Raw genomic sequence first — 27,330 nt, forward strand, 5'->3', positions numbered from 1 at the left:
TTTGTGAGAGAGTCAAAGAGAGAGAGCTGTGTGTGTGATATATTGCATGCTCAAGGTGAATTGTTAATAGCACTGTCCTTTAACTCCAGAATAAGAAAGACTGTGTTTTAGTGGAAAGGTAAATTATACTTCTGTGTCGAATTACAAAGCCTCCTTATAGCAAATTAACATTATTTACTAAGTAGGGCTGGGCAATAATTCAACATTATCATTTATCATCTTTCAAAAGAATCATAACGTGATGAAATAATGGTATCAAATTATCTTGATACACAATTCTGTTGTCTAAATGAATGATAAAAAGCAAATACTAATCAAAATCTCTCACAAAATGAAATTAGGGTTTGAAAATTAGAGCATAATGCCATGCAGTTCAGTGTAATGAAGATCAATGTGATTATTTAATGTGTGATTTTGCATGTTGTCGCTGTGGTGTGAAAACCTCATATCTCCAAAATGTCAACTTCTCAGAAACTCAGAAAAACAGCCTTGATGTTAGCTTGGCCATCTTGTCTCTTTGAGTTTATCCAATGCATTTTTAAAGGGGTTTCATCAGCCCAAGAAGTCTGAACATTTCCAGTTAAAACATTCATCGAGTTTTCACATGTCAACAGCAATATGTTAGCAGATATTGTCATATATCATATATATGTAGAAAAACTTTCTATGATTATCCTGATATCAACATTGCCCAGCCCTATAACCAAGTAACTCATCTGTCATAATATTTAACTGACTATATTTCTACTCATGCGTGACATTTTCTGGGATGGAACTTGAAGATTTGGGGCTCTAGCCAGGGTTCAAGTTCAGGTTAGCAGGCTATTCAGTTTTCCTTCCCTTCTGATGTTCTGCATGGATCTGATAAACCTCGCTTCAGATAAAAATCAGCTTTACTTGTTGGTTTTACTGTTAACTTATACAAGACATATATATAACCTTTATTTAACTAGGAAGTCACATTGAGATTAAAACCCCTTTTACAAGTGAGACCTAGCCAAGACAGGACAAGACATACATAAAAATGTCTGTTGTTGAAAAGTTTGTGTAATAGATTAATAAATGCAGCACTGAACATACTCGCATCAGGTCAAAAGCAGGCGATCATTCTGAAGTGTGACTTTGTATAAACGCTATAAAGCGAGAGCCGCCATGTACAGAATCCTCTTTGTCCCTGCAGGAGACTTTTACTGTATTTCACAGTCCTTTGTCCACTGTACTGAACTGTGCTGAACCCCGGCTGGGAGGAGGGTCACCGAAGATTGGATGTGATATTTTACGTGACCTTTGACCCCGGTCCTATAGCGCAGCAGGAGTCTGTCTGGTCTTTGAGCTAGAGAGAGAGCGTCAGCTGGGTGTGTGTGTGAGGGAGGAAAAGCGAAACAGACAGATTGTGTGCGTGCATGTGTGTGTGTGTGTGTGTGTGTGTGTGTGTGTGTTTACATACTGTATGCACACTGTACGTACTGGGCGTGCAGACAGGCTGGGAGGCGAACAGTATGGGCGTCCCTTTTTTTGCGGCCATCTAAGCATCTGTCTGTCTGTCTGTCAATCTGTCGTATGGATTCTTCTCTATCGATGCAAAGAGACACAGACAGTCCCACTCACACACACACACACACACACACACACACACACACACACACATTATTGTACATACAAACACATGTGGACAGGCTCACACGCCTCCCAACAGATGCCTCCAAAATTGAGGTCCTGTCAGATGGAATTGCTGTTATTTCACATTTTAGTGGGGCAAACTGCACCTGCAACACACACACACACACATAAATATATATATACATATACTGTCCATGCACACATGCAAAAAATCACATGAATACACTTCACACACATATGCAGATGAATTCATTACACGCATGCTATACATACAAACATGCATACGCTCAGCCCCAACAATGTACTCACCCCATTAACACCACAAACAGACACACACACACACACACACACACACAGAGTTTCATGTATTTCAATCCCTCTCCATTCACACAAAGCACCATACACTTCTCTTAGAACAGAGAATTCATGATGGGGAGCTTAACATTTCTGTAAAGCTTGTGCATACAGTGTCTGTGTGTTTATGTATGAAAGTGTCTTCTAATGTGTGTGTTTACGTATGAGAGGGAGTGTGTCTTCTAATGTGTGTGTTTATGTATGAGAGAGTGTGTGTCTTCTAATGTGTGTGTTTATGTATGAGTGTGTGTGTCGTCTAATGTACATTTTGTGCCGTTCTCGTCATCTGTAAGGCCAGACAGTGCTACAGGGCCGCCAACTTCCTTCCACTTCACTGAGCCCCCGCCCCCCCGACACACACACACACACACACACACACACATACACACACAGCCTACCTCATGGCCGGTTTCTCAGACACAAAGGAATATCAACTCACATTGTCTCATGCCATCAAGCCCAACCAATTAACTAGATTAGGATGGAAAAACACACATTTAAACAAACAAATAAAAGGTAGGAAAATAGCAAAAAAGTTTTATTCGCCTTATCAATACATTCCTTCTTTCATTTTAAGGAAAATGTGATTTAACTTAAAGAATATGTAATTCAACTTTAAAACAATAAAGAAACAAAGCTTAGGAATACTTAATTGAGACACTGCATTGCATCGTAGCTTTTGCATATTGTACACACACTATAAATGCATCATAGCTTTGAGAATTGAGGAGACATTGATTCATATAAACTAATAGAGTTGTTTGAATGTTTTCTCTGAATTTTCTCCAACCAAAAAACATAGCTGACACCTTTAATGTAAACAGTGAAGATTGTGCGTTTGCTTGTGTCAGTGCAGACACACTCAACACTGAATGAGACATTTCTCTCACACATTAAAAAGCACTGAAGCAGAGTAAGCATGAGCTATAGGAGAGGCTCGATCAACCTGTTTTACTGCATCGGTTATTTAGTCGGTAAACTAACTAAACCTTGTGTGGCAGATGATCTTTAGAAATTAAAAAAAAAAGAGGTAATTTTAGGCAATTTGGCTTGTTTTCACTCCACTTGTTATTTACCCTTCTGGATTATGTAGCACAGAGCAGCTACAGCTTGTGTGTGGAAACTGATTTTAATCTAAACTGACAAACACAAAATGTGGAAAAAAATTGTAGCTAAAAAAAATGGAGAATGGGCAACAACTGTGTAGTTTTTCCACTACAGCGCCAAGCCGCGCTGTTTCTGCTTTCTCTCTCCCTCCCTCTACAACTTCCTTCCTCCCGTTCTCTTCCTCCTCCTCCTCCTCCCTCTTCCTGCCACATTCAGTCAATCAGTCCTCCCTCCATCCCCCCTCCCTCCCACCCCTCCCTCTTTAGTTCCTGTACTCGTCCCCACAGTCCCCGATGCACGCCATCAGGTCCCTGGAGCGCCGCGTCACCGCCTCCACGGCAGCGAGGTCCTCCTCCGTCAGCCTCAGCTCGGGGCTGCAGCTGCGCAGGCTGTCGCTGATGTGTTGCCCCGCCCCCTCGACCCCGAGGCGACAGCCCACGATGACCCCGCCCACTGCGGGGCGGTCCAGGATGCAACGCGTCGCCACGCAGGCCACCGAGCAGCCGTGTCTCTTGGCAACGGTCTCCAAGGTGACGAGGAGGTCCTGGAACAGGCTCCAGCCGCCCCAAGAGTTGATCATTTTCTTGTACTTGGAGAGGGAGGCGGTGTCGAGCTCCGCCCGGGAGGTAGGCTCCGCCTTCCCCAGATAACGCTCTGACAGCAGACCTCCAGCTGAGAGGAGAGAGGGGGAGGAGAGGGGGCATAGAGGGGGGGGGGTGGAGGAGAGACGGAGGAAGGGAGGGGGAGAGGGTGAAGGAGTTAAAGTAGTCAGGGTGTGAGAAGGAGGGAGGGCAGGAGGAGGAATATGGGATAGAGTGAAAGCAAAAGCAGAAGGGAGGAGGAGGAAGGATGGAGGGAGCGGGGATAAATGGATGGAAGGAGAGAAGAGATGAGGAGGAGGATAGAGAGAAGGAAAGGGTGAAGCGAGGGGAAGGAGGAGACAGAAAGGAAGCAAAGGTAGAACGAAGGAGCAAAGGGAAGAGGGTAACAAAAAGAGGAGAGGGCAAAGATGGAGACCATGGATATGAGGAGGAGGATGGGATGCAGAGAGGGAGGGAGGCAGGGAGGGAGAGGTTGACAAAAAAGGGAGAGACAGAGTGAAGGAGTGAAGATGACAGAGGGGGAAGGGGAGGGCAGAGGGGAGGCAGGACGTGTCGTCACTTGGAGCGACTCCATCTTAGAAACCCACCATTTTACTTCTTTACCCCACTAACCCTAACTCTAACCCAGCAGGATAGTTAATATGCTATTTACACTGTTTTTACATCACTAAACATAAAATAAACTTCTTTCCTTGTAATTGTTCCACTTGAGTGACACGTGTGTATTTAATATAAGTAATACAATTGATAGAATGGGTAAAATACAGAGAAGGTCAAATATGATTGGATTTAAGCAAATTTGCTGTTTCTAACCCAGAGTGCCGTATGTAAGGAGCTGAATGTTGTTTGCCAGACAGAATTCCTCCATCCTCGCTGCTGGCCGCTGGTCGATCAGAGAGTACTGGACCTGCAGGACAGACACAGCCATGTACAGAGTCAATATATACAGTCATATGTGTGTTTGTGTGTGAATGAGAGAGAGAGAGAGAGAGACAGAGAGACAGAGAGAGAGGGAGTCTTAAGAGTCTATAGAAGTTAGTCTATTATAGTGTCTAACGGAGGCCTTAGTTACCTGGTTGCTAGAGATGCGGATGCCTCTGCTGGTGATCTCCTCCAGTCTCTGAGTGTCAAAGTTAGTGAGGGCCAGTTCTCCTGACAGACGAAAACCAGAGGAAACAGACGGGATTTGATGCAAAAGTCTTTGGAGAATAAAAACACTGACCTAGGACCATAGAACAGGTCACATAGCCACAGGAAACACATCAGCTCTCCTGTTTGGACACACTTTATGCAAACTGCCTCCAGAGACAGATCAGATACAACTGTTGGGATTGGTGTGTGTGTGTGTGTGTGTGTGTGTGGCCTGAATCCATGCATTTGTGAGAGTGTGACTGCCATTCATGCATATGTGTATGTAGTGTGTGTGTGTGTGTCTGAAAACAGTATATATATATATATATATTTTTTATGATTAATATTTTATTTTAGCAAGTGTTTTTTTTAAATCAAAAATACACACAATCCAAACCACTTTAAATTTAAAAAAGGACAAAGAAAGGGAAAAAAAAGTAGAAAAAAGAGGAAAAAAATACAAATAAAGTCAAGAAAAAACTTGAGAAATATACCTAGAACCATATGTGCATACATACACATTTTTGTATACACACACATATGCATAAGCACATATTCGTCCAAACTACATGAACCTACAGTACTGTGCAAAAGTCTTAGGCATATGTCAAAGAAATCCATAAAGCGAAGATGCTTTCAAAACTAATGAAATGAAAAGTTTCTGAACATCAAAAATTTACAATAAACAGCAGTCTACTGACACACTAATGCAGAAAACAAATAAACATCTAAGACTTCTAAGAAATTTATATAAAAAATCTAGGGTGCCTAAGACTTTTGCACAGTACTGTACATGAACACTGTATATGAAGAAAATGTAAATAGATCAGAAAGGTGTTCTTTTTGTCATCTTTTGTCTTTCTTGTGTTTGTGTGTGTTTGTGTTTTGCATCTGTACAGAACAGTAAACATACGTATGAGTCCCTCCTGCTGCAGGTCAGACAGGTGTCCCAGAGCGTCCAGGTATCTCTTGTCTCTATAGTCCCACCAGTGGAACTGAACACAGTCCAGACTGTCCACCTGCATGTGGGCCATGGAGCACTGCAGAGCCTTCTCCACCACCTGAACACAGAGGGACGCCTTTCAAACTTGAAGCTTTCAAAATTAAACATCACTCTTCCCAAAAAAAACACTTTGCCGTTTATGAGAAATGAAATTATTGTATTAAACAAGGTGGTGTAGTGAGTAGAGAGATCCTCCTTCAACCATAAGACCCAGGTTCAATCCCCCATGACAGCAAGTCTCTCTCTCTCTCTGCATACATACATACATACAAAATGCCTTGCAGTTCCATGTGTGCATCCATTTTTAATATCCCTAACTGTGCTTCTATCCTCCCACAACATTAAACATAAAAAAGAAGCATGCTCTTGGGTCACTGGACTTTGCTTTGCGTCGTGTGTTTGGGATTGAAAACAATAATAGAAATACTGTACATTCTATGCAATTAGATCAGTAAACAAGCAATATTTTGTTTGCAAAACATTCATATTGCAGTTTAAATGCAACCAGAAATGTGGTTAGATCACTTGTGATGTTAAGTTGAAATCGATTTGAATTCACAGTATAGATCACAGAAAATGAAGGGCAAGGAGGAATCATCCCAGTGGACTCTCATCTCTAACAGTGTGCTAAAATAACATGATTAACTCACTTACATTTGGAGTGTTCAGAGATGAAACACAGTGATGATGTGTAGAATTTCATTAACTTCAAGTCACTGCCTCCTTCAGAGGGTCTCTGGTCTCTTTTAAAGACACACACTGCTCTCTAGTGGATGGAACTATTCTCATTGTAAAGCATGACAGATAGAGTTAAACCTGTTTCTCCCCAGCTCACCTTGCGATCCATTGGCCCTGGTCTGGGCACCCATTTGGTCAGACCCTGCAGAGCCGGGGTGGGACTTTCAGAGGACTTGGACTTCAGCTACGGATTAGACGATGTGTAATAAAAATCAGAAAGGTTTAGAATTAGGATATCTCAAAAACTTACAAATGTATTTATAGTACATCAAATTTGGTAGACAGATAGGCCTGCTGTGGTGATCCGGATTTGGGATTTCCACCATTAGACAATTATCGTTTTTTTAGCCATACTGTAATTATGAAACTAATGGAGATAAAGATTTTATTCCAAGTCCTAAGGGCATGTTTGCAGGGTCAAGAAATGAATTTAACGTAAAGCTTAAATGACATGAATGATGTCTTGGACTGTAACTGTGACTTGGAGAATTGTTGAGCGATGGCAGAGGTTGTGCTCTCCTTCTAGTTTGTAATGTTTTGGATTTGAGACTAACTTGTTCTGCTGTTTCCCTTTTTGTTACGCGCCTGGATAAGTGCATCAGTTTAATGTCTAAAATGTGAATGTGTAAATGACTGTGTAACAATATTTTCTGAGTAATCTTTCAGTCAAGGCTTGTGCAAAAATATTTTTCGCTGGCCAGATTGTGAATGGAGGCTGACAGATCATATGAGGATGGCAGTAAATACTCCTGCCAGCTTAGTGCCCAAAATTAAAAGACAGAAAGGGGGAGGACAGAAGAGAAAGTTGCCAGAGTGAGAAGGAAACAGTAAATGACAGAGGGTGAGAGAGCAACATATGAACAGAGAGAGAGAGGGAGAGCCTGGAAAGCACATGTGTGTTGAGGTGAATTGTGGGAAGAAGAGACTGAAAACGAGAGTGGAGCCTCTCTCTGGATGTTATTCCAGGTGAACGGCTGAGGCAGCGGTCGATACCATTAGACTGTCACAACACATCAGCCACAAAACCTCAGATCTGACGCACAGCGGGACCTGAGAGCTTGTGTGTGTGTGTGTGTGTGTGTGTGTATGCGAGGGAGAAAGCATTAGCTAGTTTGCATGCATATGTGAATGTTTGTGTGTGTGTGTGTTTGCATGGGCATTTACAACCGTGTGTGTTCAATGTCTGTGCAGTGTGCACTGATGAGAACACAGCAAACTAACCACAGGCTTGAAAATATCCACAATCAATGAGTGGGCAGGACTGGCTAACAAGGCATGTAGACAGGACTGGGTAGGCTACTTTAAAATGTATTTCATTACAGTTAATGTATTGTGATTACTTTTTATGTAAGTAATTCTATAAAGCCATAGAATGCCTGCCGCTATTTACATTTTCTCACTTTCTCTTAAAAGTATTCCCAGAAGTAATCCTCCAATTTGTCACAAGCATCTGTAATCAGAATACATTATTTTTAAGGTGTTGTAACAGAATATGGTTACATTTTTTAATATCTAGAATACATAATGTTGTTACAAGTGTTCTGTTACCACTCAACCCTGCATGTAGATCTGTTTTATCCTTGTTGGAAATCAGAATGAGAAGCTGCTTCAGCCGCCTGTTTCTCTTCATTTTTGTCTCTCTCTCTCCCTCTTTCTCTGTTGCTTGCTTTCTTTTTCTCTGTCTCTCTCTTACAAGTGTTGTCACCCACACACACACACACACACACACACACACACACACACACACACAGTGCCCCCTATGGAGTGCTAACCTGACTGTACTACAGTCCATCAGCTCCCTCCTGTGGTTCAGGCAGCAGACATCCACTCTGCTTCACAGGCTGTTGATTTCTCTACCGCTAGTTCTAGAAACTAAAGTGAGTTTGTTTTTGTTTTTTTTGGACTACCCTCTCCACATCATCTCCATTATCCACTCATTCAAATAGCTTGATGTCAATACATTTTACAGTTAATCCAATGGGTTTTGAATGGGTTTCATAAAACCAAGGTTGTAGAATTTTCTCGACCCAGAGGAGCATTTAATCCTTCAGGTTAAGTTGAAACAAAAATGCAGTTACAAGGTTTTTGCCCGACAACGACAAAATGTAGATTTTTAATCACTACAATCAAAATAATGGTATTTGTATTTGCATAATTTCAAAGTCTATTGCATATTTCCCATCAAACCCTAATGTTACTTACTCTCTATTGCCATGCTACAGCCCATTAGGACATTTAGATTTCAAGTCTATTAAAATGTCATGTAATATATCCTAACAGTGATAGGAGATGCTCATAAGGACTTAATTTGCTCACACATGCAGACACCATATGTAACTTGCAATTGTTCATAATTGTTTCTATATTGGACCATTGGATCATGTGTGTGTGTGTGTGTGTGTGTGTGTGTGTGTGTGTGTGTGTGTGCACCTGGCTGTTGAATTGTCCAAATATCTCCTCTGCAGGCCAATAAATGTCTGCCATGTCAAATGTGGTCAGACCAGCATCTACATAGGCCTGCATGGCTTCAACTGGAGAGAGAGGGGGAGAGAGAGAGAGAGAGAGAGAGAGAGAGAGAGAGAGAGAGAGAGAGAGAGAGAGAGAGAGAGAGAGAGAGAGAGAGAGAGAGAGAGAGAGAAGAGAGAGAGAGAGAGTTAATAGGCTAATTTTAACAGCCTAGGCCTATATACACCTCATGCAAAAGCTTGTTTGCCACATCAGGGAGATTCATCTAGCGTCACAGAAAACTATAACTTTCAAATATTTGTGCTTGTATCCTGTGTAAATAAATATTGAATGAACCTAGACTTAAACAGGATTCCCACAATGGCCTTGATGTAAAATTCCATGACTTTTCCATGACTATGCATAAATTTGGAGCGCATCCATGACTTCAAAATGGTTTTCCTTCCTGTTCTAATGTTGGTTTTCTAATGGGATAAACAGTCTACACAGTTACACTTGTTGTGAAGGGGCCATACAGTGTATAAAATGAAAACCAACATCTAATAATGCGGTAAATATGTGCAAAAAGCACAACACATTCTGCTATGTTCCCTGGTTGGAGTCTCACCTGCTTTGGCTCTGTCCACCGGCCCGTGCGACCCGGACACCTGCCACATCCCGTTCAGGACCCGGCAGATCTCCAAACCCCCGGCCAGTCTGACTTTGGGCACCGGGGCCATGCTGCAGTCAACAGTGAGCTGAATGAAGGGACGAGGAAGAAGCAACAATAATAACAGACGTTTTAAAACAGCAGCACCATTACTTTTTCGTAGTAAAAGGCAAAATGCACGGAGTGTGGCACACCGTTGCTGTTTATGTGTGGCATTCCTCTTGCAATATTGTTTTACAGTGTTGTCAATCAGCTTGATCATGCATTAGTCTGTTTGATTGTGCAGGAACTAAAGCGCTAAAATCAACTAATTGATTAAAAGATACTTACTTTGCGCTCCGAATTAACGAATTAATACTTAAGGCGCAGTTTACACGTAACGCCACTCACTGCAACAAAACTGTTACAAAAACATTTTGCATAAGTGCGTTTACAAGAGCCACAAATCTTGATATGACGTCAGATCATCTCCGACCAATGGCTGACTCTGCTTCCCCGGATGTAAACTCAGGTGGGCTGCTGGTCGCGTGCCCTCTGCTGGACAACAGCTGTCACTTCTCTTCAGGAACACAAACACATGGATCTCTCTGAAAACACCAGTGGTGGAAGAAGTACTGAGATCTTTTACTTAAGTAAAAGTATCAATACAACAATGTAAAGATACTCCATTACAAGTAAAAGTCCTGCGTTTCAAAATCTTACTCAAGTAAAAGTACATAAGTATTGGCAGCAAAATGTACTTAGAGTATCAAAGTAAACATACTCATTATGCAAACTGTCCCCATTTAGAGTTATATTTTTCATAAATATTGGAATATTAATACTGATTTATTGACATACATGTACATGTAAGCAGCATTTTAAAGTTGTCAACGTGAAGCTAATCTTAACAATTTAGCTATACTTTTGGGTAGTCTAATCTATAACAATGCTATTTTATAGTTATTTTATAAAGATAATCAAATGTTTTAAATATAAAATATTGATCTGAAAAGTAACTAGTAACTATAGCTGTGAAATAAATGTAATGGAGTAAAAAGTACAATATTTTCCCTCTAAAATGTGGTGGAGTATAAAATGGAAATACTCAAGTAACGTACAAGTACCTCAAAATTGTACTTAAGTACAGTACTTGAGTAAATGTACTTTGTTACTTTCCACCACTGGAAAACACTTTAAATGTAAGGAAAGGAACCAAGAACACACTGATTTATCTTTGTTTCTAAATTTTTTGGAGTACAGAAACATCAAACAATAATGAGGCACAGAGGCAATGTTATAGAGTAAAAAATATCTTTATTTTTCAGTTACATTCCCCAGATGTTTCCATTAGAAATGCATGGGAGTCCCTGTGCACGACATTTCCCTCCAGACAAGACACTGCGGCAGTCTCTCCATTTTAAATTTCCTTTCACTCTGCTTTGGCCGCCATCTTCTTTTTCTCTCTTCCTCTTCTCTTCTTCTTGGCTGGCGTGCAGTCGGTGTGTGGTTCAGCCGGTTCAGATTTGTCCTCGGTCGTCTCGGTCGTCTCCATCTCCTCCTCGCTGACTGCTGGCTCTTCTGGAGAGGCAGCAGGTTTCTCCTCACAGACAGACGGACTGCCGGGTGTCTCCTCTGGACCGGGTTCACTGTTAGAGAGCAGAAAGGAACAAACATTTTGCTGTTTGCTGTTGTGTGGAAACCTCGTGAGTTCAGTTCAGGTGTTTTTTTTTTTTTTAATGTTTGAAATTTACTGTGGTGCTGTTTACTTTACTTTACTTAATGTGCTTGGTAAGTTTATTGAAGCTAGGACCAATTCAAAACTCATCTATTTTCAAAGTAAAGAAAAGAGTGCTTCTCTCAATTCTTGTAGAGTTCACTTGATAGGAATTGTTTTTAGTTTGTGCTCCAAAATGCTTCTGATATTTCACTTGAAGATTATGTCATGAAAATGTATAACTAAAAGCCTATTCACTCGGGACTAGCATTATGTGGGGACTTTGAGTAATTAATGAATGAATTAACCCCCAACCTCTGTGTTTCATGAAGTACATTCACACAGGATAATGTAATTCACTGAAATAATTGTATGTGGGCAAGAGTTTACAATTTGTCACTTTGTGATTTAGCAAAGCAAAAACTAAAGTTTGCACCGAAAATACATTCAAAACATTCCTTTATAGATTACACTCCTGCCTCCATTTTTTATGACAGAAACATGTGTCTGGAAGAGGAAATCACACATCAAAAACAAATTACAACTGAAATTCTAATTAATTAGCATTATCAGGGAAAGTGTCCAAAATGCAGTAGACAATTTCCCCTAAAATTTTTACTTTACAAATTACAGACAGATTTGCACAGAATTTAAAAATCACTGAAGATTTCCGCAATCATTATAAATCACTGGACATCCCTTCATTACACAGTAAAAACCCAACATGACACCCCAATATTTACATGATCTGGACCACTTGCTCCTGGTTTTGGCTCTGGGCTTCAGAGTGTTTCTCCAGCAGAGCCACAAAGAAGCCGTGTGTGCGGGTGTTGGCGGTGCTGGCTCGCAGGCACTGACTGAGCGGCTGCAGGCCTCGCTCCGGCCACTGGGCCAGCAGGGGGACCAGCCTGGGGGGAGACAGAGGCGTTCAGGGGAGGGTTCAATATTTACTGCTGATAATCCACATCTTCAAACTGGACATGTTAAGACGGTCACGAACACTGTCTAGATTTGCAATTTGCCTGATGAAGTTTCTCAGAACCGAAACGTTATAATTCTCCAATATAAAATGTTTTAAATTGTAAGTATAGACAGTGTGTGGGAGTCTCTTCACATGTCCTGCAGGCTTCCAAGTCCTCTCTGACACACCTGTCTCCTGATATAGGTGCACGAAGAGCCTACTTTCCTCATGTCTTCAAACTGGATGGTAAGTATTTGGTGTTTCCCCCAGAATTATATTCTTGGCAAAGTGGAAAGGTTTTTTTTTTTTACCATCATGTAAACTCAAACTCTCCACTGAAACCATGAAATAAATACGCAAAGAAAAGAAAATTTCGTTGCACCTTTGACAGACTGTTTTTATGTTGCTGTGGTCAGGGAAGAACCTTCATCATATCGGTGGTGGACAACACTAACTGTCCAATATCTGATATGTAATAAAAGGCCAATATTGGACTTATTGGGATATATTGTTCTTACCTTAGTTCAAGGCAGAGGCTTTGTTGTTGTTTTTCTTAGGATAACTTTCATAGCATTTCTACTTTTATCAGAGTTATACAGTAGAGTGACAGACTTCAAGTTCTTATCTCTCTATCTACCTCTCAAACCATCTGTCCATTCATCTACTGTATCTACAAAGTTAGACACAATACAGCAGTGTCTCCCCCAGATTTTTTTCTTGGCATGGTGGAAAGGCCTCTGAAACATCACGTAGACATTTGTAAGACTGAAACTCTCCATTGAAACCAATGCGAATAAAATTCTAGGCAACGAGGCAACTGCTCTAAGTTGGGCAACGCAGACAGCCAATAGAAAACAAGGGGGATACTGGTTAAGCAGAGGAAAAACACATGAGAGAAACGATGACAGGCAGCAAAATCCATTAAAATAATTTATGAATAATGAAGCAATGATATCTCAAATACTGAAACACAGTGACTAATGCAAGTTCTTAAAGTGAATCAGCTATTTGCAGATGCAACACCGTCTAAAAACACGAGTCGGCGGCTTGCTACCTGAAGCCGGGGTTCTGCTGCAGACAGGCCGTTACCACCTCCTCGTTCTCCTGGCTGTGGACGGAGCAGGTGGAGTAGACCAGGCGCTGCAGGCGGGGGAAGCGCAGGCCGTGGTTCAGGCAGCGCAGCTGGAAGGAGGCCAGGGAGGCCAGACGAGCCTGCTGCTTCTCCCTGTCAGCGGAGGAGGCGTCGTCACGCAGACACACCATACCTGCAACACACACACACACACACACACATCAGTGAATAATAGGGGAAAACAGCACACAATCAATGATGAGGCGCAGGCTGACAGAAAGAAATACAAATCTGATCCAGGACTGTTGTAAAGGAAACATGGCATTATGGATCTTGTGTGTTATTATAACACATGAAACTTATGAAGGTATTTTTTTTTTTGAGAACTTGCATGTTTGGGATTTACACATATAAAATATTCACACACCCATGTTCTAAATTTGTCACAGTCACAGAAAGATTTACAAACGTGCAAGTATTTAAATGAATGAATGAATGCAATAGCAGCTTTAAAACTGTAATATGGAATTGGTCAGCAAATCACTTCTGCACAAAATGCTTCACAACAACTGCAGCAAAAGTGAGAGCGTGGATTCGCAGATTCGAGAAGTTGTAATCACCGAGTTGTGCTGGAAAATATATATAGAAAAAAAACAATAAATGTGAGCCAATTTATTACAAGTTTGCAGCTGCTATTGCATTCGATTCACATGCTGCCTTGCACGTTTGTAAACTCTTTCTGAGACTTTTTCAAATTCCATCTTGCAAGTGTTTTTCGACAAATACACCTTCATAGAAACTGTTAACCATCCTGTATGGGCCTGACAGATACTCTGACACCAAGTCTGGGCAGCAGTGCCATTCAAGAAGAGGGGGAAATGTGCACAAACAGTGGGAGAGACAGTGCTGCTAGTGCAAGTCCAAGGGATATGCAGGTGCGACCCTCTCCATTAAAAACCGATCATTTATTATGGCATTAAATATGGTATTGATGCTACAATAAAGGATCAGCCTCTTTTGCGAGAGTGTTGTGCCTGTTCACCCCAACCATGACATCAAACAAAACTGAATCCTACCCGATCCACTGCATGAGGGATCCAGCAGGATAAACTCCACGTCTTTATACTGCGGGCTGTCAGGATCCACCTTCAGGAAGTCCTGGTTGGCCAGCTGCTGACAGGTGACCCCCGCCCGCAGCAGGAGGGTGGACATGGTGGACAGACGCTTGGCATCCAAATCGAAGGCAAACAGCTTCCCCTTGTTCTTCATGATGGCCGCCAGGTGGCTGGTCTTGTTGCCGGGGGCGGCGCAGGCGTCGATGATGTGGCTGCCGGACGGGGGGTCGAGGAGGTAGGCGGGGAGGCAGCTGGCTTTGTCCTGCAGGATGATGTGACCTGCCTTGTACAAGAAGTGGTCATGGAAGTCCGTCTTAGGAGCGAAAACCAGCAGGTCTGAGAGGTGCAGGTCCCTCACAAAGTCTTTCCCCCTCAGGCTCAGGTCCTCCAGCCTCCAGGCCTGCCCCAGGTAGGAGAACCCGTCCCTCTTCAGGTAGTCGACAGCATCATCCACCGTGGTCTTCAGGGTGTTCACGCGCACATACCTGGGCAGCTGCTCGCCCTCGGGCTGCTGGACGCCGGAAGGGAGCAGGTCTTGGTTCCTGCTGACCTTCTGTTTGATCTTCATGCGGGCCAGCTCCGCCTGCAGCCTGGAGCGGTGCTTCATCATCACGGCCTTCCAGGCGCCGCCGCACTTCACCCCCCGGCCCATCAGCAGGTCGTACACCAGCACCTTGGCCAGGTTAATCTTCAGCCGGGTCTGTTTGAGCAGCTTGGTGGACTCGATGATCTCCTGCAGGACGGAGGAGTACTTCTGGGTCTCGCACACCAGGGCGAACAGCTGCTTGATGTTCTGAAACTTGCTGTCGTACACCAGGGTTTTCAGAGCGCCCTGCTTCTGCTCGGCTTTCTCCAGGATCTCGGCAGCTTTCGTGTACAGCGCCATGGCTAAAAACAACTCGTCTGGTCGCTGTTAGCAAAAGAAACGGCTTAGCTTATCATCTGCCACTTGGCGATGGTTTACCATTGACGACTGGACTCGACCTGCCGAAGCTTTCTCCTCCTGTACGATGTACCAGGCAGGGACTTCTTCTTCTTCTTCTTCTTCTTCTTCTTCTTCTTCTTTATTTCATAATAGTGTCTAAACGATTACATTTCCCAGGACAGCAGCACATCCACATGGCAGACGAAGGGCCGTGACTCCGGAAGTAGATTGCAAGTTGCCGTGGTGTTTTGGTCTGACGTAGGTCTTGTTCAGCCAATCACTGGGTGGCAGCTGACAGATCGGGCGGAAGCTACGGGAACATGATGGGGAAATGTGTGGAAGTAGATAAGTGTGGAGGTATAAAGCGGATCATGTTTGGGTTTGGGTTGGGTTTGTATACCAAACCTTCCTATCAGTTTCATCTTAAGTATTAGCAATTTTAATTTGATGTCATTAGTTCTCTCTCTAGAGGGCCACCAACATCAACATCCCTCCCAAAAACACTTAAATCTTATTTGTTTTCTTCCAGATATTGTAATAGCACAGAAATGTGGCATAGTCACTTTTTCACAATAGTGGAAACGTTTTATGAAAGTGCATTGTCAGTGCAATACTCAAAATTATCGTCCGAATCAAAGTTTGGTTTTCCAAAACCATATTGGCATTAAAATCATTTTTCCATTGGCTTTTTTGATTGACTTTGCTCATAATCTTAAGTATCTTGCTCAAGGATAAGTTCAAGTTTGTTTATTTATATAGCCCTTCATCACATGCATGTCTCAAAGGACTTTACAGAGAATGAGCCTAACTAGATCTAACTGAAACAGAACAGAATGATGATAGAAGACAAACACCAGGAAAAGCATAAGACACACACTGTGTCTATGACAGTTATGGCCACACTGTGGATCTAACCACTAGGCCACACCTACCAGGGTTACTGCTGAACTTTGACACATGAAAACAATGAGCCACAGACAGAGTATTGTACAGAAAAAACTAGCTTTATTCTTTAATATACAGGTACATTCTCTGGATATTACCATCGGTTAAATAAACAACAATGGGAGAAAAGAGGTCTATCCACCAGAAGCATACAGTCCTTTTCCTGTACAGCAGCTGGGAGCAGTTAATATTCAGGATAACTTGATCAAGATGCTGACCAATATTTGGCCCGATTGATTACAAGGATGGCTTGTGATTGGACTAAGTTGTTTACATTCATTCATCACGTTCAACTGTTGCTGTAACATGAACAATCAATATTGCCACACTAAAACTTAGATGAATCAATAACCATTATTCAATATGAACTCTCAGTATGTTTAAAAGCCTGCCTGTTTAACACCTGACTCCTGTGACACGTACATCAAATGTAGCTGCTTAACTCAATTATGTCAAATTAAGATGCAAAGCGCTCCATCTACCCAGTGGGACATTAAAATTCAGTTAAGAGTAATCACTATTTACAATTCATCAAGGCTTTTGTGAAAACAATTCAACATCACAGTTCAGACCTTTGAAGCATCACTGACCAACAGAAAAGGAAACACAAACAATACAGTTTGCAGGCATAAAAAAGTAGAAATAAACCATTAATCAGAGGTATTTTTTGTACATTTCCTGACATCTCTCAAGTCATTAGCGTTCATATAGTGTGTCCATAAACCTGAAACCCTAAAAGACCAACTGTTTACATCCTGGAACATGATCCTAGATCAGCACTATTGCTACAGAAAACTCGGTAATGTTGGTAAGAATATCTCAGGTCTGACATACTAAGCCAGTGTAGTAACCATGAAAAGGTGAACAAGGGCTAAAGAGGAACATTTTATAGTTTGAACCAAATCAGCTGATCACAAAAGGAAGAGAAGACGTGAAATGACACCAACAACTCCCGTACCTGTTACCATGATTTTTGATACATTTTGCTGTTGATTACATTCCTTGGTTGTGCCGATTATAAATGTCATCCTAAAGCTAAACAGACTCTTTTTTTCCCCTTCAGGAACTTAAAAGTGAGTGGGATAGTGTCAGTAAGGTGTGTAAGCATTACGTATATTAGGTTAAGTATGCAGTTTGTGCTGAATGAATAGGGAAGTTCTCTGAATGGAAGACAGCTCGAGTATCGAGGCACTGTTGTCACTTCACCCGTCAGTGTTTGGCGACCCCGTTGGGCTTCTTTACACTCTTCCCCCTTAGAGAGTCTCTGTACAGAAGCAGCCTCTCTGTGGTGTGAGGCGGCAGACGGCTCCTCTTGGCCCTGACGATACACGTGGCCATGGGACAGAGCCGGTCGAAGCCCCCCGAGGTGGCCGGTACCGCCAGCAGCTTCCTGGCAATGTTCTGCAGCTGGGGGAACCGATTCGCACACCTCCAGAACGGCAAACTGGAGTTACCGTCCAACAGAGGCTCTGACAGGTACGTGTCCAGTTCTGAGATCTTCATGGTCTTTGCGGGTGGCTGGAGAAAGTTGAAGATGGATTTTCGCTTGATGTCGTTTCCGCCGGTTCCATCGCCGTCGATGTCGTCTACGCCGGCACCGGAGGCCTCCGTGATCGAGTTGGACTGGCTCTCCTCTTCGTTGTCCTGTTTGCTTTGCAATCCCTCGCCTGTCCGCTCTTCATCCGCCTCCACAGTGGGAGAGGCCGAGGCGTCCATGTTTCCCACTGTGTTCTCCACCATGGAGCGAGCCTGGGACTTTGACAGAGCCGTTAGGAATGTCTGTCCTTCCTGTTTGGCATCAGGGAACGGCTGGAAAAAGTCAGTCAGGGTTAGAGTTTTGTTTCCAAGGACAGATACAACTGTGATTTGTACTTTGACAGATTCAGTTTAAATGCAAAGAACCACTGTTGCAAAACAGCAGGAGAACAATTATTTGTGTATGACGTTATCTTAATCTTATAGATCTACCACAGATGGGAGTTGGTGGTGTTACACTGTGTAACAGAGGTGAGCCATCTTGCCTGGGTCACAGAGGTATGAGCAGAATTGTAGCTAAACATATTTTAAAAACACTTCTGAGACTTTTTCAGGTGTTTGGAAACCACTAAAACCACTGTTTTCTTTTTCCTTAAAGCTATACGATGTGGCAAAAGTGCTATTTTATCTGAGAAACCCAGAACTTTTTGTATGTCGTACTGCCCCTCTAAAGCCATAAAGGGGCCACCATTTTCCGTGTCTCTTTGTAAGCTTTCGATTTATCTCCTTTGGCGATGCAAAATGGCTGAAGGATGACAACAAACCCATACATCTGTCCAAATTCAATACCTGCAGTTTGATCCTGGGGTCGAGCACAGCGGCGAGGATCAGGTCCCTCTGGAGGATCATGGACTGGAAGTGGGTGCGGAGGCCCATGCGCAGGGCCTTGGAGAAGTGGGTGTAGCTGGTGGTGCGGCTCTCTAAGGTCTTATCCAGGCCAATGATGGAGGGGATGATGAAGGAGATGGTCACCCCGTTTCCCTGCAGGACCTGGGTTTGGGAAGGCAAAAAGAAATGAACCCACTCAGTCAGTTTCTAACAAGGATATCAATACTTCACTGGTTACAAATTAAGCACCACCAGTACTGCATCTAAAATCTAAATGATCCAAAATACACAAAAAAACCTAATTAAAACTGTTACACTGCTCTTGTCATGTGTGGAACCCACCAGAAGTAGGCCTGCAACAATTTAGGTATCAATGAGAAGTAAAACAGCATTATTACTATTATTATCATTATATACGGAAGCCGAGAACGGCCGTGCTTACAATTATTTTTTTAATGCCGTTATCTCGAGATCACGAGTTAATTATCTCGTGATCTCGAGAAAACGAGTTTTGTTATCTCAAGATAACGAGATAATCAACCCGTTATCACGAGAAAACAAAATGTCGTTTCCTCCTATTACTTACAATGTTTATCAGAGATCAGGAGTGCCATGCCAGCATGCATAGGGCGTCTTGACAACTGTAGCAACTGATTTTTAAGCTGGAAATGTAACTGTATCAAACAAAACTACACATTTATGCTTCCTGTTCAGTTATGAATCCTCCCCGACAGTCATGACAGTGATCTTGAAGGCTGAAATCAGGTGTGATCAAATGAACCAGACACTCTTTCGAGTTCTCCATATTATCCCGTGATCTCGAGAAAACAAAAGTCGTTTTCTCATGATAAATTATCTTGTTATCTCGAGAAAACGACTTTTGTTTTCTCGAGATAACGAGATAATTAACTCGTTATCTCGAGAAAACGAGCTTTGTTATCTCGAGATAACGAGATAATTAACTCGTGATCTCGACATAACGGCATTAAAAAAAATAATTGCAAGCACGGCCGTTCTCGGCTTCCGTAATTATACATGTATTATACATTAATATTTATTATATGACAGTGATTTTTTTTTTTTTTGAGTAATACAAAGTTCCAAAATGTAAACAAAAGAGCCCTGCAAGAAATTGATGTAAGAAAAGGAAAAATGGGGAAATTCCAGTATAAATGGGGGGGAAGTTCAGTGTCCAAAAAAACACTAAAATCAAGTAAATTCACATTCAAGCAGATTATATACTGTATATGATCTCTGTAAATGATTACTATTACCCCTATTGGAAATCTCAGCCGTAACTCTCTCTTACCTGGATGGCTTCCTCGAAGGGCTCGAGGAGACCCAGGATGTCGACCACCTGTTCCCGCTTGGCCTGGACCAGCGGCGGGGCGCTGGTGGTGTCCTTGGCCTCTATGCGAGCCTGGGCCAGGAGGGTTATGATGGCGCTCCAGGCCGTCTCCTGGACCATACGGCGCATGGAAACCATCATGGAGTTCCAACGGCAACTATTGGAGGGAGGGGACAGAGACAGGCCGCACTCCTTCGACAGCACCTAAGGAATAAAAACATGTGAAGGCCATGTTTAAGAGGGAAAACCACTTAATTTTAAACATTTACTACAGTCCCCCATGTACAGTGTATGGCCTAGAGAGGTATGGCTTAGTGGCAAAACACAACAGCAAGTTAACACATTATTTAAAATGTCAGTAATCCAAATCTAAACATCTATTTATATTTTTGTTAGCCTACATTATATATATATGTTGACTTTTGTATATTTTACCATCTCCGCTGCCAACAAACTGTAACATTCTAAGAATTTCTAACTCTGTAATGTTAAAATCTCTCGTAATAGCTGTCTCCCTTAAGTACCTGATGATTCATGTGTCTCTATAGCCAGAAATGAGTTAATCTGTGATTGTCCCACTGATGTACAGCTGCACTGACAAGGAACTGGAAATGATCGAAAAAGTCAGTGTACCAAATTTTCTGGGGACATGATGGGTGCACCATTAAATAAAATAAAAAGCATTAAGTGTGTGCCTCTAAGTAGGCACAGCTGTAAAAACAACCATATCCCAAACTTCATATGCATGCTTGATGGAAGACTTTTTTCATTAAATGTTACAACCTATAACCAAACCTTTAAGTATCAAGAGAGTGAGCTTCTTTTGTTTTTTTGTTATAACCTGGAGGCCAATAAAAACACACTATAAAAACATGACAGTCTGCTCTGTTGCCTCATCTTCAACTTTTGAAGTGAAATCTACACTGAATGTACAAAATATTAGGGACATCTTCCTGATATTGAGTTGCAGCCCCACAATCCACATCTCAATTGTCTCAAAGCTTAAAAATCATTCTCTAACTGGTCTGCTTTTCTTTAGTGATTGGTATAGATTTAATAATTTAACTGTAAAAATACACTTGCAAGTCTATTTCTCCTACCTCGGTCCAGTAGGCGCTGCTCCTGAAGAAAGCCACCACGTTGTGGACCTGGGAGAGCAGGTTCTCCACAACCCTGGAGTTCTTCAGTGCCTCCTTGATCACCAGCTGCAGCATTTTGGTCACACAGCTGGCCCTGGTCCCCATCTGCAGCTCCGAGAAGGGGGACTCCTCCGTTTCAGACAGCCGGTCCGACAGAAACGCCACTACCTCGTCTCCATCCGGTTCCCCCCTGTGAGATGAGCACATGATCTTGTAGTCGCAGAACAAGTTGTTCGCCGCCACGGCTTCCTTGGCCTGGTTTGTGAGGACGTAGCCGATGTTGTGGGGGAAGATGCCGTAGCTCAGCAGCACGCCTTCCAGCTCCCGGGCCACGGCGGCACTCAGGTTCTTGTGGCTGAGGCGACGGAAAGCCACGGTGGGATGGCGGATCTGCCAGTTGTCGTTGAGGAAGTGGAGCTGCACGGCTACGATGGGCTCCTCCGCCGGATGCAACTGGCCACCTGCCCACAGGTCAAAGGTGACATGAATGACGCCCTCCCCGCCGCTGGTGGTGGCGAGGCAGGCTTTAAGGTCACGGATGAACTGGGGCTTGACTTTTTTCTCCACGTCGTCGTACAGCTGCAGGCCCACGGCACGCTGGGATAGCTTGTTGTACTGAGGGCCAATGGTGCTCATGAATGACCTGAAGCCTGTGCCTTCCACAAAACTGAGAGGAACCAAGAGAAGATGATAGATTGGTATTGTACGTTTTCAAACTATTGTCAATTTATCTGACAGTCTAAATTGCATGTTTCCAGTAAAAGTCACCTGAGAGGCAGCATGTCCTCGGCAATCATCCTCAGCGCTGCCTCAGTGAGCATCTTCTGGTGCGCCATCTGGGTCACTGCTGCCGGGCTGGAGCTGGAGCTGGAGGGCCTGCGGGAGGAATACTCTTTCCTCGATGACAAGGTCTGTGGAGGAGGGACCTTCTTCTGCTTGGCTTTCTGACGCTCCTTCTGCTTCTTCTCTTTCTTCTGGCTGACCTACAGGACAGCAAGGAGTAGAAGTTAAAAAGTGAAGAACTAGCTTAGTGCTACATACATGCATACATGCTTGCCAGCTGGGAGTGCCTTGGCAAATAAGCACTTTTCTTTGACAGTCATGAATACATACAACACCTCTCATTTTGTAGCAAGTAAGTGTAAGTGGAGTGGAAAGATGTTACAAGTCATTGCATAACATCCTGACTACTGAGTGACAATATATGGATTGGGCATAGAGAAGAAAACACATTGATAATCTAATGTATTATACTGTAATTTAAATGTAATAATTATTGTACTTATTCATTATTGTACTGTTTTTGTCACATTGGACCAAAAGGTGATATGAACATTGACTGATATAAACACAGAGAGAAAGAGAGGGAGAGAGAAAGAAACATGCCTATTTTAATATAAATCAACTGACACAGCTCTGTGAAATTGGTTTCCCCTTATTAAACACAGTCAAGTCATAAAAGAAGCACAACTATAGCATTCTTACCACCACAGGAGGTACTGGCTCAGTGTCTAGAACAACGTCACACTTGAAGTCTACCTGCAAGACAACAGACCACATCAACAACAGGTATTGCCATTACTGTAACCATTTGAATGTAGAGACTTGTACTGTGCATTATGTATTACAGCATGGCGTTGGTATTATGTGATCTGTCTATGGTGTGGTATGTTATTAATGCTGTATGTTGTTAGAAGACCTGGGTCAAATAACATCAGGACAATTTAGGTAAGTTGTCCATCACAGAAAATACATTCAAATACTTTCCTGTGATTGTCCCAAACATTGTGGCACTCATCGTATCACCCATGTGTTACCAAAATAGGCTAAAACAAAGCATAAAAAGTATTTGCAATTACTATGCGTCCCAGGTCAGATTTTTGGACACATGCTAATCTCAATGACCTCTGAGTATTGTACCTCTCCCTGCTCAAACTGCTGAATGTCGATGGAAACGCTGTCAGCGTCTTCATTGAATAAACCCATCTCGGCTTTACGTTTGATGGTGGAGTTCCAGTGGTTCTTAATAGCATTGTCCGTTCTGCCGGAGGGATTGAAAATGAGCATTAACACTTCTGCATCATCCTTACTTATATGGGGTTTACAGCAATCTGATGCAAGCCACACGCATTAAATGTTTATGCCAAGTCAACAGGATCAGATATATACAAGTACATCCCCTTCTTTCAGGAAAAACAACACATCTGACTGCCCATCCACCTTGTCAAACTTCAACTTCAATTCTAAACTTCAATTTCAAATCTTAACAAATCAACCACTGCTAACCGACCCACCTTCCAGGGAGAAGCTTGGCGATCTCGGCCCACCGGTTTCCCAGAATGGTGTGGGCTTTGTAGATGATGAGGTCTTCTTCGTCTGTCCAGGACGACTTTTTGACAAGCGGGTCGAGGTGGTTGTGCCAGCGCTCACGACACTGTTTCCCCAGCCGCCCCTTCAGGTGCTTAGCTACTATAGACCAGTGTTTGGTGCCGTACTTGCCAACAAGTTCAACCACCTAAACAGACCAAAAATATGGACACAAACAGAAGGGTTGGATACGATTCCATAATTTTCCAAAGCAGAGAGTGATTCTTTCCATCGTTCTGTTAGTCCCTGCTTGGAGTACCTGATGAAGTTTTCCACATTAGAACAGCTCATACAGTGTCCAACAGATGTCAATCACAGAAAAGTATACAAAATTGACTTTCAAATACATTCCTGAGACTGACTAAACGTTCTGGTGTTATCTGCCTGGTCCTTTGTGGTAAACTGAACTGGTGCTTCCAGAAGATTAACATAAACGCGAATAATTAACTGGTCAGTCTCAGAGATTCTGTGACTGTCATTTTTCACCTTGTCGTCTTCGTCTTTGGTCCAGCAGCCCTTGACCAGGTCAGGATCCAGGTGTTTTTTCCAGCGGTGCATACACTGGTAGTCTGTCCGCCCCTGTGACAGGAAAAATAAATCCCTTCTTAAAATTAACTTTTACTGGCTTGCCTTTCTGTAATTGTTTTGATTTTGCACACTTGTAATCTGATTTCTTGTTTACTGTTTCTTTTTAATCACTTTCCCCCCCATTTTTTATCTTTAACTTTATATTCCTTGCTTTTATGCCTTTATGTAAAGTACTTTCCAAATGCTGCTTTTAGAGGAGTGCTATATAAATAAAGTTTATAATTATTACTCCTATCATATACATTTTTTATACAAACAAATCTGAAAAAATCACAAAATAAATGTATAAAATGCAAGGAAGAAGGAAGGATTCATCATTATGAGATTCCTAACAAATGGCACAGCAACATGCACCTTTTATTCTCCGGAGTACTCACAGGTAAGAAACTGGCAATGGTTTTCCAATCTTTTTTCCCAAAGTTGCTGATCAGGATTTTGAGATTTTCATCCTGTACATTGGAGGACATCAACAATTCAGATACAATATAATCCTTAAGAGCTAGAATTGAAATTCTGAGTTAGCAAGCAAGGCCAGAAAAAGTATCATGTACAACTTTTTTGATGTTTATTTTCTCAAGGAAGGTTTGCTGAGCTTGTATACTTTTTATAAGTGATAGCCTGCTACTGTTGAGTGAGCAGCGAGTGCTGCAATTCTGGCAGTTCTACTGCTCCAGATAAGAGTTTCAGCTAAATGGCTAAAACATTAATGTCAAGGTGTTGTATGAGCAACAATTCTTAAATGTCACTCACCTCCTCCTGAGTCCATTTGACTTTCAACTTGGCACCGTCCTTCTTGTCTGTTGAGTCCGAGTCGGTGTCAATAAGCAGATTATCTTCCCCGTCTTCTTCCATGCTGAAAACACACAAGTAAACAAAAACGTACATAGAAGGGACAATGAAGAGGCGGTTAAAACACATTATTACCAGATATAGAGATCACACAATGTGAGAAGACACACCAGAAAGATTACACACAAATGCACATACATTTCTGTTGATGGACATATGATATGGTTGATATGGATGTGTAGCATTGTATGGTATTGTTCAGTTTACATGAACAGTGCTTAAACATACAGCAGGTGGACAAAATAGTGGGCACACCACATGAAAAATGACTTTGAATCTGAAGTAACTAATCACAATTACAAAGGCAGCTGCACAGGCTAAACATACTAACGGAAATTCAACAAATTCAAGAGCAGTTTAATGAACATCAGTATGAAGTTAAATGCCTTTCATTGCCTCCCCAATCACCAGATCTAAACATGATTCAATCTTTATGAGAAGTGGATTTAATTCATCCCTGAAAATCTGACTGGTCCAATATCCCAATACACACAGTTTGGGACTTGTGTGATATCATAAGGAGGACTAAAGCTGCTCTGAAGGCAAAGGTTGACTAAACTCTGTATTAGCTACTTGGTATTCAGACTAAATTTGATAAAAGAATCCAAATGTCAACAGAATAAAGCCATATAAATAACTTTTACATATATATATTCTGTTAAATTGTTATCATTGGTGGAGAAAAAGTGAGTTCAGCCAGTCCAACTACTCCTGGGTCCAAAATGCTACAGGTGCACCAAGAGTAAATTGCGTCCCAGGCAACAATTTCTATTAATATTTATTTACCCAGGATATATTTATTGAGCACATAAAGCTCATTTTCCACTCTCAAATCTGTGATATCACACCAATATATTAAATCTCCCACAGGGATTACTGAAGTGACATGTAATCTGAATTACACTGCATTGTTCAGATCACTCATCACTGCTATAAAATGAAGTTTTAGAGGCTACTTTCACTCCCCCACTTATGATCAATGGGGCAGCCGCTGATATCTTCCCCAGCATTTGTTCAATTTATCAAACTTTTTGTTGTTTTGTTATTGAAGACCAGAGGAAAGGACATGTACATGTAGAGTCTTAGACTGAGTGATAATCCCTTTAGTGGCGCAACTTCAAGTTTAATAATACAAGCCTGCTATATCATCTTGAAAGCGTTGATATATAAATAGCTTCTGAGACTGGCTGCCTTCATGGGCAAATCAAGGCAAGTCACAAACTAGTTTTATGGAAAACTAAAAAACAAGTGATAGAGACACACAGATCTTGGCATAGCTGCAACAGTTGCCTCATTGAGACAATGTACCAAGTATGTGTATTTCACTTTCCCTTCCCCCAACTTACTAACTTCACAAGCATGCATGTTGTGCTACACTCACTGTAGCTAACTGCTCTGAGCAGAAAAGCAAGCAGATAGTTCAAAGGAAACTAGTAACCTCGGCACCAGTCTAATGAAGATAGCCTTATAAATCCAAACACTGCACTGCTTAACTATTTACATAAAACTATTGCGAGTAACCGAAAACGTCTGATAAACAAAAAGGCATTATAAGTTATATTCCAACTTGGCTAGGGAGCTATGTTAGCTAACTTAGCTAACTTGGTTAGCCATGAACACACTGGAGGAGACGTTTCGACTGTTGGTGCAGAAGGTAGAGAGCCTCTAACGGCCGTTGTGAGCAAACGCCACTCAACCGTCCATCTGACGTCTTTTTTGTATCAGCGAAACTGAGATGTTCATATTCATTTCGATATCCATGCGTGTTTTGCTGCAAAAGGTAACACACCAGCCAAGAGAGCTAGCATAGGAATGCCTACCTAAAGTTCAGATTGTGCAACTGCTTCTGAAATACAGCTGGGTCCAGGCTGTTCAGCTCACTAAAACAACACAAGAGAACAACGGCTTTTAAACGGACATGGAAGAAAACAACGTTTTAATAACGCTCTCAATCAGATACACAATATAAAATCACATCACGTGGACCTGTTAAATGTATTACAATGTACCAATTATAGCTGTCAAACATTTCCCACTGGTCATAGCACAAACTAAACACATTTTTGCAATAAGGTAATGCTCCATACACTTACCCGCGCGACATCCCTCTTCCAAATCTCAAGAAGCAGACTGTGGAGGGAGGAACTCCCAACTGCTGCCAGGAGTAACGCTAAAATAAATATTCGTGTTATTATAAATGAATAGATGGCTTGAATAAAGCACAGTGAGTGCAATGTGTATGGCTCCTTGCGGTGCAGAAGGAACAGTTTACGAACTCGTGCTGTTGTACC

The 27,330-nt window shown here is 42.2% G+C and overlaps 3 protein-coding genes across 3 annotated transcripts; all 3 read right to left on the reverse strand.

Moving 5' to 3' along the window:
* Positions 1-3,343: 3,343 nt before the first annotated feature.
* On the reverse strand, positions 3,344-10,106 carry LOC139658339 (uncharacterized). The gene is made up of 8 exons (XM_071536445.1): positions 10,001-10,106; positions 9,629-9,758; positions 8,986-9,086; positions 6,653-6,733; positions 5,728-5,875; positions 4,756-4,835; positions 4,497-4,590; positions 3,344-3,753 (listed from the first exon to the last, which is right to left on the reverse strand). Exons 2-8 carry the CDS (start codon positions 9,738-9,740, stop codon positions 3,344-3,346), a joined length of 1,026 nt encoding a protein of 341 aa, XP_071392546.1. The 5' UTR covers positions 9,741-9,758; positions 10,001-10,106.
* Positions 10,107-11,081: 975 nt separating this feature from the next.
* Positions 11,082-15,584, reverse strand: nsun5 (NOP2/Sun RNA methyltransferase 5). Its single transcript, XM_071536428.1, has 4 exons — positions 14,476-15,584; positions 13,382-13,592; positions 12,110-12,274; positions 11,082-11,298 (listed from the first exon to the last, which is right to left on the reverse strand). The coding sequence occupies exons 1-4, from the start codon at positions 15,398-15,400 to the stop codon at positions 11,082-11,084; spliced, it is 1,518 nt and encodes a 505-aa protein (XP_071392529.1). The 5' UTR covers positions 15,401-15,584.
* An 859-nt stretch (positions 15,585-16,443) lies between these two features.
* mybl2a (v-myb avian myeloblastosis viral oncogene homolog-like 2a) lies at positions 16,444-27,330 on the reverse strand. Its single transcript, XM_071536443.1, has 13 exons — positions 27,133-27,330; positions 26,860-26,919; positions 24,941-25,043; positions 24,568-24,639; positions 24,089-24,181; positions 23,530-23,750; positions 23,156-23,276; positions 22,721-22,774; positions 22,004-22,218; positions 21,197-21,902; positions 20,058-20,300; positions 18,710-18,910; positions 16,444-18,193 (listed from the first exon to the last, which is right to left on the reverse strand). Exons 1-13 carry the CDS (start codon positions 27,141-27,143, stop codon positions 17,594-17,596), a joined length of 2,700 nt encoding a protein of 899 aa, XP_071392544.1. The 5' UTR covers positions 27,144-27,330; the 3' UTR covers positions 16,444-17,593.

Source organism: Centroberyx affinis, unplaced genomic scaffold (genome assembly GCF_046629955.1).
Source record: "Centroberyx affinis isolate AG114_WGS23_722 - 3 ecotype Tasmania unplaced genomic scaffold, CSIRO-AGI_Caff_v1 ptg002871l_1, whole genome shotgun sequence".
Taxonomy (NCBI): domain Eukaryota; kingdom Metazoa; phylum Chordata; class Actinopteri; order Beryciformes; family Berycidae; genus Centroberyx; species Centroberyx affinis.